Genomic DNA, 15,287 nt, shown 5'->3' with positions numbered 1-15,287 from the left:
CTGCTGTGACTGAAAAGGGTCCGTGTACTTGGCGGCCAACGGATTTTCGTTTTGAAAGGAAAAAAACAAAAACGAAAAACGGCCGGTTTCCCAATTACCATTAGTAAATAGGAAAACGAAAAACGGAAAACAACCCATTATTCGTTTTTTGTTTTGATATTAAAAAACGGAAAACGAAAAACAAAATCGTTATCCGATTGTCCTTCATGTGTTTATAGATGGAAATCGGAAATCAAAATACGTATGTATAAAGTCGTAATCCTTAATTCTGCATTGGTATTTTTTCGTGACCCGGAAGCGATCTTAAGTAGTAAGCAGTTGTCATAGATACACATATGAGCGGTTGTATGCTAGATGTCGCCTTGGCTACGGCAGTTCATTGGAACGAATGCATATATATATATATATATATATATATATATATATATATATATATATATATATATATATATATATATATATATATATATATATATATATATAAATGAGAAAAACTTGGCCACTAAATATTTAATATTAAATTATTTTAATGATCACAAAATAAAGTTTTAATTTTATTAAATTGAACAAGTAAACGTTGCATTCATATTCTGGGCTCATCTGATTTTTTTGTACATAGCATAGCCTACTTTGTTATGATTTTAGTATCATAATGATTAATAAATGCACGCACAATTATTCGTGAACTTGATTTGAACAAATGCCTTTCAACTTGTGTGTGCAAAATTCAGAATTAAATGAATGTGCAGCAATTTGTACAAATAGAGAGTCTGTAGGCCTATTATACTGTTGTAGCCATTAAATAAGCGCTTTTAGTTTCATATTTGTTCAAATATTATAATGTTATTTTTTTTCCATTTATGCTTGCAGTGAACAGCACGAGTAAGATGCGCAATATATCGAGAGACATGGAGCGGGTCAGACATGATTTTGACCACTTCATTAAGTTTTGTTTTGTAGAAAGCCGTTCTTTAAAGTGTATTTCGTTTTGTATAAATTGTATCTTAATTTTAATCAATTTTTCATCAACATAATTGCCTGGATTGAATAAATAAGAAGGAAATAACAGCCAATATAATCATGGAGGCGCTCGCGCGGTCACTTGCATTGCACATTAACTGGAGCTCATCTCATCCTAACTTAACGAAACTCAGTGTATGCCTCACACAGACATGAGAAATACATCAAATACACAAAGCTTGAAATGTCTTAAAAACGAAATAATTCAAAACGAAAAGAAAAAGGCTACTCTCTGATTATGTAATCCATGATGTGCATTTCTCTCTATATGCACGTTCACTACGAATATGGCGATCGTCAACTTCATCTTTGCAGTCGACACTGTCAGAAAACACTAGTTTATTAATAAAAATCAATGCATGCGTCACCGGATTTACAAATGCACATCTTGCTTGTTGCACTCACACATATTATGTCGAAATAACGAGATATTATGTTGAAATAACATTATTATTAATAATACATCTTTTAGAATATTTGATTGAATGCTGAATGTTGCGCTTGTTCAATTTAATAAAATTAAAACTTTAATTGTGATCATTAAAATATACGCATTCGTTCCAATGAACTGCCGTAGCCAAGGCGACATCTAGCATACAACCGCTCATAGGTGTTTCTATGACAACTGCTTACTACTTAAGATCGCTTCCGGGTCACGAAAAAATACCAATGCAGAATTAAGGATTACGACTTTATACATACGTATTTTGATTTCCGATTTCCATCTATAAACACATCAAGGACAATCGGATAACGAGATTGTTTTTTGTTTTCCGTTTTTTAATATAAAAACAAAAAACGAATAATGGGTTGTTTTCCGTTTTTCGTTTTCCTATTTACTAATGGTAATTGGGAAACCGGCCGTTTTTCGTTTTTGTTTTTTTCCTTTCAAAACGAAAATCCGTTGGCCGCCAAGTACACGGACCGAAAAGGCACTCTGACTAAATGCACTTTTCCGCAGAGGAACAACACAGTCTCCTCGGTCCGACCCTCGTGTTACTCTCTGTGTGGTGTTTCTGATGTTTACAAACTGACTGAGTGGAGGAGATGACAGACCATGGATGATTTTGTATAACAGACAGAGGTTTGAATACTTAATTACATTTTCCCAACTTAAAAGCTTATGCTTTTGTAAAATGGCACAATGATGATATCTTAATGTTTTTTTATCCACAATTTTGATTGTCTGTTTATAAAGTGACTCTAAAGATTTTAGTGTTGTTTTATTTGCCCGTGACCAGGTTGTAAGACAGAAAGTGATGTGAGACAGAACCATACTGTACATGAACATTTTAGCTGCCTGAAGTGACATGTTTGATCTTATAAACCGGAAATTTGCAATATTAAATTTGACTCGATTGCAGACCTTTTTTATCTGTGATTTAAAAGTTAGTTTTGAGTCTATTATGATGCCTAAGTATTTGAATTCTGACACAACTTTTATTTTTTCCCCTGTCGCATAAATATCTGCCTGATTATTTGCAATGTTTGATTTAGAAAAGAACATTGAAACTGTTTTATTTACATTAAGTTTTAAGCAGGATTGATTTAGGATTGATTTATGGATTGATTTATGACAAATTGGTTTGTAATACAATATTAATATCTTTTTTTTTATTAATAGTCACTTTTTTTTACCGTAAACTTTAGTTCAATGCCGTAAAACATCATTTTTAACATATTTCTAACATATTTCTACCGTATTTTTTATTACGGTAAAGTACTGGCAAACACAGCTGCCAGTTTTTTACCATAATTTTTAGTTTATTTTTTATGGTAAGGTACAGTAAATGCAACAGTCAGTGTTTTTTTTGTTTTTTTTGTTTTTTTACAGTGTACATCCAAAATCTGTACATTTAACAGTAGGCTAGGCTATTTTACAGTAAAATTACATGAAATATCCAGTGAGAGCTATTACAGTTTTTCACTGTAGGCTATATAGTAAGGGTACATACTGTTAAGCAATTAACAGGTCTTTTCCATTGCATTTTTATTTTTTTTATTTATTTTTTTTACAGTTTTTTACCATTAAAATTATTAACATTTTTTACAGCGTAGAAAGTGTTATGATGCTCGGGATCTGTGATGATCATAATTTGTGTGTAATCCTGAGTTTATCCTGATGGAAATATAAAGAAGCCTTAAACTCCAACAATCTTTTAGAAACAGGGTGTTTTTAACACACAAACAGTTCAATTTGAATGATGCGCCCATAGATTGCAGCTCCATTTCAAGGGTGCAAATATCTTCAAAATTAATCAGATTCAGTTACCGTCGGAGTGTAAAGCCTACGTGATTTTTTTTTCAGATCATGTTTATTGCTCATATATTTTGATAATTGTATGTTAATTCCTAAATATAAAACAATATACATTCAGACACAGTCAATAATACGAATCTAATGTTGTATTTAGCGAGATAGGCCTACCAGCGGTCAAAAGAACCTGACAAAAGAACGAAGACTCAGACCCGAAAGACTCGATGAACTAATCATATAGTCTCTATTGGACTGACATGAAGAACGAAAGACTCGGAGGACCCCCGGGCCCCGAACTAATCATTTCTGTTTCATGTACAGAACCTATGGGATGTTGCGCGCATGCGCGGTCAACACAAAGTGAACGAATCACTCTCTGAGACAACTCGGTAGTCCCGAGTCATATTAAAGATTCGTTCAAAATGAACGAATCGTTCATGAACGAAACATCGTTCATGAACGAGTTTAAAGCCTGGAGTTTAAGGCTTCTTTATATTTATACATGTTATTATAGCCAGATATGACGCGGTTCTGCAACACGCATCACATCAGATCAGCTGAGAATCTCTTCATCAAGCCAACGCGCAAACTACCGCAAATAAAACCGAAAGTAAAGCCCAACACGGACGGAGTTGAGTCAATCATGCGCGTAATTTGCACGGGGGTTACGGGGGTCATGACCCCCTCAAAAATCAGATCCAGCTAATATAACCCCCCCAATATCATCACATAATTCAGATTAAAATAAATATGAAATATTCCGAATGAATACTTTTGTTCGTTTTCTTTATTAATTTCATTTGCCAGCAAGAAAGATAGTATCATATTTTAAATAATCTGTAATGTACCCCCCGCACCGACTACTTGGTATTACCCAACCCGCTTTCTCTTCCAAGTTTGTTCACACTATTTTGCGCGGTCGCTGGGATGAATGGTTGGAGAAAGCTGACGGTGCATGCTAACGGATGGAAAGATGAAAAAGGACACTGAAAGGCAGCCAGACAACGATTTTTCATTGTTGGTCGACACAAGCCAAAAAGAGGAAAAATCCTGACCAAACGGAGGTAGCTGCTACCCCTATTGCTAAGTTAGCTGTTAAATTAGCTCAGCGTTTCTCAAAGGGTGCGGGCGCGGCCCACTGGTGGGGAATAGAGACATGACAAGTGGGGCGCGACAAACAGGTTTTGTGCCCATCTTTTTAATTCCTTTATTTATTGACCATACACTCAAAACAAAGACACATTTAAATGTAAGCCTTGCTTAACCTTTTCACACGTAAGTTTACAAGTTTTTCAAGGCAGGCCTTTTCAGAATGTTTGTAAACAATAGGCGCCGAGTAACTTCCGGGTGGCAGAACGCGAGCGGCTTCCACTGACTAACTGAAGAGATCCAGCCGGCGACTGCAACAGTTACATATTTAAAAACATTGTTGTTGATCAAAGTTGAAACGATGATGAAAACGTGTTGTGTTTGGGGTTGCGCTGCCAGATATACAGCAAAAGGTGTAGGGTTTTATCGATTTCCTGTGGGTGAGGAGGTTAGCGACTGGCCGTGAGACTCACGCAATTGTATGAGGCGCCACGTAGGATTTAAATCAAACTTCGCTTATCAATATAACACACGTGCATATACACCTATAAATTACCCGCATATACATGTAGGCTATACTATTGGATGTTCAAAATACATATGAAATACACGTGCACACTAATATGAAATTCATATGTTAGTAATGAATGCATACACTTGTGAATATTGCATATAAACTTGACGCACGCATACACCTATATACTCGCATACATAGCCTACACACCTAAAGCATGCATCCACGTTTTAATTTGTATGCGTGAGTGTTTTATGGACGTGTATGCGCATCGAGTTTATATGTATGTGCCTGCGTGCTGCGAGTGTATGTATGTGCGAGACGAGAGTTTATAGGTGTATATGCATGGAAGTTTATAAGTATTTATAGGTGTATGCGTGCGTCAAGTTTATATGTAGCCTATATGCAAGTTATTCACAAGCATTCATCACTAACATAATATGAATTGGTATGGATTTCATATTAGTGTGCACGAGTATTTCATATATGTATTTTGAACATCCAATAAATGTATATGCGAGTAATTTATAATTGTATTGTGTTATGTAGGCTCAGGGCCGTTTCAAGATATTTGGGGGCCCTAGGCAAAAGAGTGAAGTGAGGTCCCAAGTCCTCCCTCAGGATTTTTTTTTAAATTCAGATGGGATTTCTTGAATTCTGGTGCATTTTAAGAGTCATGAATTACTCTGTAGTACGCTACACAAAGTGTTTAAGAAATTTAAGCAAAGCACCTAATAAAGCAAAAAAAAAAAAAAAAAAAAGTGAATAGCCATACGTTTATTGTTATTCTCATAGCATATCATGAAAGTGAAGTGTAGAGGATTCGATATTTACTTTACAGGAAAAGAACTTCACTTCCCATAATGCCACAGACAGTAACGTCATACGCAAAACTACCTGTTGCGTACGGTAGCCTACAAAGTGTTGAGATGTGTTGATGGAGAAGAATAAAAGGAAAACGCGAAGGAAAAAGGGCATTTTTCTCCAGATGGAATAGAAACATCACCAACGGAAATTGATAGCCTGCGTAACTTACACCTAAAATGTAACCGGACTTGATGGATTATTTTGTTTGGACCTAACTGCATGGTATGGGAGTCATAGGACCAGCTCATTTTGTTTGGAATTGACAAAGTTTTTACCGGTGACCGCAACCGCGGGCAGACAGCCGTCAAGAGTAAGTTACAACACTTCTCTAGCTTTTGCCTTTATACATGGCGAAAAATCTCATGCGATCGTAATCTGGGCTCGTGCATCAAGAGGATTTGGCTCAAAGGAAGTTTTCGAACGCTGTAGCTACAACAGTGAAGGGGCGAGAAGTTGTCTAGTGTGTATTTTATGCTTAAATTCTGCAAACAGAACAAAGTTGTGTATGACTATTAGTTGAACTTTTTCACCCTCTAACAACGCTCACATACCGTTGTGTTTGGTCACTGATGTCAAGGTTTATGTTCGCAGAGATGTGAAAACACGTCAGACAGTTGTATTTGGAGATAATAATGGTTTACTTGCCGCTGTGTCTTTGGTGTTTTTCTTCTTTCTTTCTCTGTCTTTTGGAAAATCCTGAAGGGTATGAGCGCTTCATGATGACATTTTTAAATTTAAATGCCCGCGTAGCGCTGTTACTGACAGCTGGGGGACCTGACGGGGGGTGCGCGACGGTGGATGTCACTTAAACATTACAGTGATTAGGGTACTCATAGTGTTTGTCGTTGCATAGGAGGAATCCCTCTAGTTTGGGGGGCCCTCACGGAGCAGTACTGGAGAGTGATTGCGCTGTCTCACTGTGATGGTTTGTTTACAGTGGTTGATACTGTTTGACGAGGACAGATACACAACCTAAACGACCGTGCGGCCATCGGGGGCCCCCTTCAGCTGGGGGCCCTAGGCAGCTGCCTACCTTGCCTACCCCATTGCGACGGCTCTGTGTAGGCTATGTATTGATAAGCGAAGTTTGATTTAAATCCTACGTGGCGCCTCATACAATTGTCACTTTTCACACGCTCTCACTACATCCATTTTCTCACGCAACTTACCTAAATGTATATTCCTCATACATAATATCGACCAATCAGTGTTTTTCAACCGCGCAAAGGTCGATATAACAGCTGGAGAACAATTGTCACGTAACATTTACCTCAGGAAAGCCATTCAATGACCATGATAGGATATATAGCACGTTATTTTGGCTAGAAAAAAGAGCTATAGAGAGTATTTTGCTAATTATGTGTAGGCCTACTATATTACATATTTATTATGTTTTTTACTTATATCATTAAACACAGTTGTTATTATGATAAAAAAAATGCATTATATTTAATTAAATTTAAATTTTTTTATTACATTTTTACTGTCGACGGTGGGCCTCCTTTCCAAGCAATTTACTAGCGTTGTCATAGGAACGCTTCGGCTTTTGCCACCCGGAAGAACGTCTATTACTGTTGTGACGTCATGGTGAATTGTCGTATTGATCGTAGTATCACTTTATGGTTCCCATGGAGACGCGTCATTCATTGCTTGTCACACCGCAGCCACAATAGCGCTGAATGACTGATGATCTGCTTTTATTTCCTTCTTTATTAAAAATTTCACAAATTTGTTAGCTATAGCAGGATATATCATATATTTCAATTGTCAAATATGTGCAAGTGGATGTGTTTTGTTGTTCAAACACCTTTATAACGATCGCGTTAGTTGGATTTTAGGTAACGTTATCTTATTAAAATACCTAAAAAAATAAGTACATTATTAGGAATTTACCACCTCCGGCTCAATTTGAGATTATTATTTATTTATTTATTTTTTATTATTTTTTTATTTTTTTATTTTTGCATGGAGTTTGCAAAGTGACAAAATGAATCAAAGCACAACTAACGTTAGTCCACACTTGTATTTTCTCAGTTTCTGAATTTGATGTTATCAGAGGCTAAATGCAAACACAATTTTTTTTAATCTACTTTTGAGTCTTATTTCATGCAAAGTGATAATATAATTGCACTTTCATTTTCTCTATTTGAAAGTTTTTAATGCTGTTATTTGATGTTAAGTTTTTAAAATGTGATGTTAATAAAATACATTTTAACAGGTAACTTAAAGCCTAGTTTATTAACATTTTGTTGGGGTGATTGGGGACAGGTGGGGCTTGGAACCCTTATACCTCCGAAGTGGGGAATGGCAGAAAAAGTTTGAGAAACACTGAGTTTTGGTGATGCCCACCAATATGTGAAATCTGTTCAGAATAAAGGTGCAAGCTGCACTCCAGTCAGTGTGCCACCCTGTATTGTGTAATGTATTGAATTGTGCATAATACATTTGCTGCATGTAGGTGCCAATACAGTGATGCAGTTGATTAATCTTTAAGTTCTTTTTTTAATTTTTTTTTTTATAAGATATTGAACACACACAAAAAAATCAATTAAATGGAAGCTGCCACTGCTGGCTAGTGCTTAAACACTTCATTTAACTACTGTGTGTCATTATGGCTTATACTACAGGGCCGTTGAATGCTTGAATCTGATTGGTTGACGAACGTTCTAAGGTGTGCATTATTTTCAGGGAAACGCACGGCTAAAGTAGTTCCAGGCGGTCTTGACCGCATTACAGTTCCATATCACTTCGCGTAGTCAACTGTAATAACGGAAAATCGGATACAAATCATAACAAGAAAAAGCATTTCGCCCCATGCGCTTGATCTGCAATTTTCAATGTCTAGCTTCACAATCAATAGAAACATGCAGTTTAATTTGAATAAATAAACTATAAAGTCCTATCTATAATCAATAGAAAATTAAACTGAATATAGGCTAAATAAATGGATAGTCCTGCAGCACGGATTTTTATTGCAGATAATTTAACAAATAAATAATTATTGATAGGCCTACTTGTTAAAAGGGCTTTGGGTTTCATTTATTTGGCTAGTCTGTCATCTGTCAATAATAGAAAGAAAAAAAGAATTAACGAATTCATTAAAACGAATTGAATTAATTAATAAATAATAATATTGACGCACATGCTTTTCTGTCTCATTATTGCAACATCTCTCTCTAATAACTGCATTAATAACTGCATAAAGCCGGGAACACACTTTAAGGCCGGTTATGAATGTAATTTGATACTTATATGACTGATCATGCCCAAACGCGTGTTCAGCGCGTTCAGTCTGTTCAAAGTCGGTGTTTAAAATCTGCTGCAGTCGATGAAACCAGTCAGAGAATGTGTCAGCTAGTCGTGTGTCCCCAGCATTAGTCTGCTATCAGCGGCTCAAACCTCCGTTACTAACTCTGAAATGACGTTTTGGAATTAGCAACGGAGGCATGGGATTAGATGCGTAAGAAATTAGTCCTACATACAAGAGCGTTTTAATGACAAAAACTTTACAAACGTCTTGAAATACATAATCTGAACAATGTTTCGAGGTGTGGTAACTGTAGTATAAGCGGAATAATTGACTTCAGGCCGTTGAATTATTAGAAAAATAATGCACACCCGAGGTGTAACGGCCACTCCGCTTCGCGTCGTGACCGCATTACCACCTCGGGTGTGCATTATTTTTCTAATAATTCAACGGCCTGTCGTCAATTATTCCTTACATAAATAGTCAAGTGAACAGCTGCATTTACGTTAAGTAGCCTAAATCAGTAAAAGTATCACAATGTATTTCTAATACAGGAACGGCAAATAAGCATGTTACCCAAGAAAATTATTCAAAAAATAAATAAATTAATAAATATGCCGTGAGTTTAACCCCCCCAATGGTCGACCCAAAGTTACGCCCTTGGAGTCAATTCACTGTATAACGCGGAATTTAACGGATTGAATGGTTCATGTGGTCGGAGCTCGTAATAACGATGTTTTTGACTCGACTAGAGCACATAAACAGCAGTAAAGTGACTCTCCTTCATCAGGAATGAGGAAGCTGCTTTACAGGCACTCCTGTTTTACACACGTCACTCAAACACAGAAGCAGGAAACTATTTCAACTCCTCAGTTCAGAGAAACAGAAACTGAAGTATTGTTGAGCTGTTGTGTGTTTGTGTCTCTCTGTATTCATGCAGTAAAATGGCAGAAGCCAGAATTTCTCAGGATGAGTTCATGTGTCCAGTGTGTCTGGATCTCCTGAAGGATCCAGTGACTATCCACTGTGGACACAGTTACTGTAAGATCTGTATTACAGACTGCTGGGATCAGGAGGATGAGAAGAGAGTCTACAGCTGCCCTCAGTGCAGACAGACCTTCAGTCCAAGACCTGCTTTAGCTAAAAACACCATTCTGGCTGAACTGGTGGAGAAACTGAAGAAGACTAAACTTCCTGATGACTGTTACGCTGGAGCTGGAGACGTGCAGTGTGACGTCTGTACTGGAAGAAAATACAAAGCTGTCAAGTCCTGTCTGGTGTGTCAGGAATCTTACTGTCAAACTCATCTTGACCGTCATGAGGAATATCACTCTCGTAAGCCACACAAAGTGATTGATGCCACTGGACGACTGCAGGACATGATCTGCCGTAAACATGATAAAGAGCTAGAAATGTTCTGTATCACTGATCAACAGTGCATCTGTGTGTGGTGTAAGGAGAGTGAACATAAAAACCACAACACTGTATCAACTGCAGCACAGAGGACAGAGACACAGGTATGAACTGAGAGGGATTGATCACACAGAAATGAATGTGTCTTCATTTACTAATTTATTTACTCATGTTGTCCCAAACCGGTTTGACTGAGTTTCTTCTGTGGAATATAAAAGATGTAGCCTGGTTAAAACCAGACCATTTTCAGTAGTAACTGAGTTATGGTCTGGCAAAGCTTCATTAATAACTCATTTCCAAAGGGGCGTCACCAACGGACGTCGCTCAAATGCCTCTGGGTGCAATTGGATAGACCTAAAACCAATCAGAGCGATCGTCATCGTGTAAAGCCCGCCTCAACGTTTCTGATTGGTGCCTCGATTTGGACGGATTAAAAATCGGCTTGAATGGGCTCTTTGCCACACTACTAATCTAAATTTGCCGGAAGTTTGTCTGGGTTTTCCCAGGCTATAAAAGATTATATTTTGAAGAATTTCTCATCTATTTTAGTTTATACATTGAAAGTCAGTGAGAAAGTCTTTGTAAGTCAATGGAATAATAACGTTTCAAGCTCTAATATAATATTAATGAAATGAAAGGCCACTTAAGTGCACTTAAAGAGAGTCAACTTTCATGACTGTTTCATAAGTACACTTTATAAAGTACACTTTTTTTATCATGTAAAATTAAAAGTTTTAGTGCATTTTAATAGTATTTAATATTTCAATTTAACTCAATAGAATTATGAAATTACATTATATACTTAAATCTTACTTAAGTGTGTCAAAAAGTCACTCTTAAGTTCAGCTAATTGCTTTTTGCTTACATTTAAACTATAATACATTTTCATTTAATAGCAATTAACATGCAATTTTACGTGTCTGGAAACATTACACTCAGTTCACACTTATTTCACAATTATATTTTTTTAAAGTTATAATTATATAATTTCCAAAATAAGTGCACTTTTTAAAATTTGCTACTTTTAAAAGAGCCAAATTTTTAATCACAAATCAAATCATTGATAAACTCATGTATGTGGAGCCCAAATCAAATATGATGACATCAAAAACATCAAACTTCACTGGTGTTTGTGTCATGACATCATGGTGTTTAGTCATGTGACTGACATGAAAGAACCAATGAGGTTTGATGTTATTGACGTGTCACCATATTTTATTCGGCCTCTGTAAACCGCTGAGACATTCTTCTAAATATCTTCTGTTGTGTCTCACAATAGACAGAAAGTCATACAGGTTTGGAGCGACATGAGGGAGAGTAAATGATGATACTAATGATATAAAACTAGGCACTGATGAAATACTGGTGACATTCATTTCAGGAAACCATGAATCTGTGGTTTGAACCAGACAGTAAAAACTTACCATGCAAGATCTTTAACCACTTCACCAACTCTGGATTCATGTAACTTTAATGTTTGTATGACAGTAGTTTTATGTGTCATTCCCTGTCATTGGTTTGTCCTCCAGAAACAGCTGAAGGAGACGCAGATGAAGATCCGTCAGAGAATCCAGCAGAGACAGAAAGATCTTCAGCATCTGAGAGAGGCTGTGAAGTCTCATAAGGTGAGTCTGGAGAAGAAGAGAAGTTTGAGACGTCTCAGTTTGGACTCTGTCAGTCGTGCTGAAGCCACTGTGTGATTGTGATGTGTGTGTAACAGCGCTCTGCACAGACAGCAGTGGAGGACAGTGAGAGGATCTTCACTGAGATCATCCGCTCCATTGAGAGAAGCCGCTCTGAGGTCACACAGCGGATCAGAGATCAGGAAAAGACTGCAGTGAGTCGAGCTGAAGGACGACTGGAGCGACTGGAGCAGGAGATCAATGATCTGAGGAGGAGAGACGCTGAGCTGGAGCAGCTTTCACACACACAAGATCACATCCAGTTCCTGCAGGTAACAGAGATCTAGAAGAACAGGATCATAGTGGACTTGAGCAAGATCCTGCTATGACAGAGAAACATTTCATGAGAGCAGAATGAGCCGTTGACTGAGATGTTGTCAGGAATTCAGTCAGATTCAGTCAAGTGTTGTGTTATCATATAATCATCAGTCAGACTCTCATCTGATCATCTTCTGTTTAAAGAGACACACTTACAAAGCCCTGTGAAATTTACCATTAAATATTAACTCATTTTTCCTTCTGGTTTCTTCTGTCTTGATGAACTCAGTGAACTTGATGGTATCAATATCCAGCCAACTAGATTTTTCATCATCTTTTTAATGAAATGTTTTATTTCTAAAACAATATTTTCAGTAACTGGCACCAAAACTGGGTCAGGTGATCTTCAAAGTTGATAATGTTGATAAAATTAAACAAACAATTTTCAACTGAGTATATTTTAGTTGATCATAAATGTGTGTCAGTTCATTCAACAGTAACTTTAACCATATTTCAAAGACAATAGAAGTAATTGAAATTGCATATACAGATACTTAAATCCTATGGTCAAAAAGCTCTCTAAATATTAGCTAGTTGCATTTAATATAAATTTAGACTATAAAACATTCATTTAATTAAAATAATTATTTTAATTATAATTTTAAAAATAATTAAGTGTCTGAAAGCATTACATTCAATCTGCTCTTACGTATATTTAGATTATATTATTATTAAGCGTCAAATACTAGAGTTTGTAGCATTAAATGATGAATATGAGCAGAATGTGCTGATTGTGTGAAAGTGCTGGATTGAAGCGAGTCACTGAAGAGAAGTCAAGTCAACAAGAGCCGCTCAGATCTGATATAGTGCAGGTTATTGGCTGAAGTGTGGAGATGATGAGTTTTGATTTCTGTTTTCTGTAGAGTTTCCAGTCTCTCTCAGCACCTCCTGAATCTACAGACGAACCCGACGTTTCCTTCAGTTCTCTCTCCTCTTTTGATGGCATGAGAGAATCTGTCCGTCAGCTGAGAGACAAACTGGAGGATTTCTGCAAAGAGGAGATCAAGAAGATCTCAGACGGAGGTAAAGTCCTGCGCCTCGTTTATACAGACGTGTGGAGAAAGATCCCAAATCTGAACGTACAACCGTTTCTGAAATGTTCCTATGATTTATAAAACGTCCATTTTCACAAAAATCTCCTTAAATGCATCTTAGTTTTAAATCACAGTTATTAATAAATTAAATTCAAGTCCATCAAATCCTCCTACAGAACGGCCACAAATATTCCTTAATGATTCAGAAATACGGACTCATCATCGTGGACAAGGGTTTATATACACATGACGGAGGATGAAATCCATGGAATTTAGATCAATCCGATGTGTGTGTTTTATAAATGAAGCCCCTGGAGATTATTAATCTGCTCTCAGAAATGAGTCCATCATCTAATATTATAGAGCATCATATTAGAAATGTCTCAGAAATGAATGTATTTTATCTTGTCATTTCTCTTCACACTGTTCATGTCTGTTTATTTCCACAGTCACTTTCACCAACATGAATCCCAAGACCAGGAACGACTTCCTACAATGTGAGTCACTAGAAAACAAGCAGAAAAACTCACTGAATGTGTTCATGTTCTTCCTGTAGAAGGAGAAATAAATCATGATAGAAGAGTTGTATAATTGATCATGTAAATGATGATTTGCACAGGATATTTGGTCAGCTGTACTGAGACACTGATGATACATTGAACATTGATTCATGAAGAGTTCAGATACATTAAAAGATCAGACAGATTCATAATTCCTGTTTCTGATGTGTTTTCTCTCCATCAGATTCCCATCAGCTCACTCTGGATCTGAACACAGTGAATGAACTCCTCAGTCTGTCTGAGAGGAACAGAGTGATTACTGACACTGACACAGAGCAGCCGTATCCTGATCATCCAGACAGATTTGATTGTTATCGTCAGGTGTTGTGTAGAGAGAGTGTGTGTGGACGCTGTTACTGGGAGATTGAGTGGACTGGGAATGGTGTGTTTATATCAGTGTCATATAAGAGCATCAGCAGGAAGGGATTGGGTTATGAGTGTTTGTTTGGAGGTAATGATCAGTCCTGGAGTTTGATCTGCTCTTCCTCCAGTTACTCATTCTGGCACAATAAGATACGCACTGATCTCCCTGTAAAGCCCATCAGCAGAAGAATAGGAGTGTATGTGGATCACAGTGCAGGAACTCTGTCCTTCTACAGCGTCTCTGACACAGTGAGCCTCATCCACACAGTCCAGACCACATTCACTCAGACGCTCTATCCTGGGTTTAGGGTTCATTCCTTAGGATCATCAGTGAAACTGTGTTGATGTTTCAGAACAGATTGTTGAGAGATTTTACCCATAATACTTTGAGCTGCACAATAAATCATAACAGTGAGATACAGAGACTCTTATTTTATTTTTCTTTAATATCTTAACTTCTACCACAGAAATAACAGAATAAATGTGTGTATTAAATCCTTTATAGAGACAATAAGAATGGTGTGTGTGTGTGTGTGTGTGTGTGTGTGTGTGTGTGTGTGTGTGTGTGTGTGTGTGTGTGTGTGTGTGTGTGTGTGTGTGTGTGTGTGTGTGTGTGTGTGTGTGTATCAAGCTATAATTGAATTGATGGAAATCATATTCATTTAGTTTTTATTGTAGTGACACATAATAATTGTAATATTACTATTAAAAGTACCTTTCATTTGAAATTATTAAACACAAACAAAATGAACAGATTGAGGATATTGTGGTTTTGAATAATGAAATAACAGAACTGGTTGTGAACAATGTAAGGAGTGAAGATGTGGAAAATGACATTAGTAGTGGAGAAAAAAGTGCTGGAAAACAGTCACAGTTCAAAATGTGAGGAAAATTCGGTAACGCTTTAGATTACAGCCCGGAAA

At 36.9% G+C, this 15,287-nt stretch overlaps 1 protein-coding gene across 1 annotated transcript; it reads left to right on the top strand.

Annotated features, from left to right (window-relative positions):
* Nucleotides 1-9,934: 9,934 nt before the first annotated feature.
* LOC309512350 (tripartite motif-containing protein 16-like) lies at nt 9,935-14,869 on the top strand. The gene is made up of 6 exons (XM_082187899.1): nt 9,935-10,511; nt 11,937-12,032; nt 12,128-12,361; nt 13,271-13,430; nt 13,891-13,938; nt 14,186-14,869. Exons 1-6 carry the CDS (start codon nt 9,939-9,941, stop codon nt 14,707-14,709), a joined length of 1,635 nt encoding a protein of 544 aa, XP_082044025.1. The 5' UTR covers nt 9,935-9,938; the 3' UTR covers nt 14,710-14,869.
* Nucleotides 14,870-15,287: the final 418 nt, after the last annotated feature.

The sequence above is a fragment of the Leuciscus leuciscus genome, assembly GCF_965113295.1.
Source record: "Leuciscus leuciscus genome assembly, chromosome: 1".
Classification (NCBI taxonomy): domain Eukaryota; kingdom Metazoa; phylum Chordata; class Actinopteri; order Cypriniformes; family Leuciscidae; genus Leuciscus; species Leuciscus leuciscus.
This window is presented reverse-complemented; position numbering and strand designations above follow the sequence as displayed.

Coding starts and splice junctions, on each gene's coding strand:
- LOC309512350 (XM_082187899.1), top strand. CDS start 9,939: ATGGCAGAAGCCAGAATTTCTCAGGATGAGTTCATGTGTCCAGTGTGT. Junction 12,362..13,270: donor ATCACATCCAGTTCCTGCAG/GTAACAGAGATC, acceptor TGTTTTCTGTAG/AGTTTCCAGTCTCTCTCAGC. Junction 13,431..13,890: donor CAAGAAGATCTCAGACGGAG/GTAAAGTCCTGC, acceptor TTATTTCCACAG/TCACTTTCACCAACATGAAT.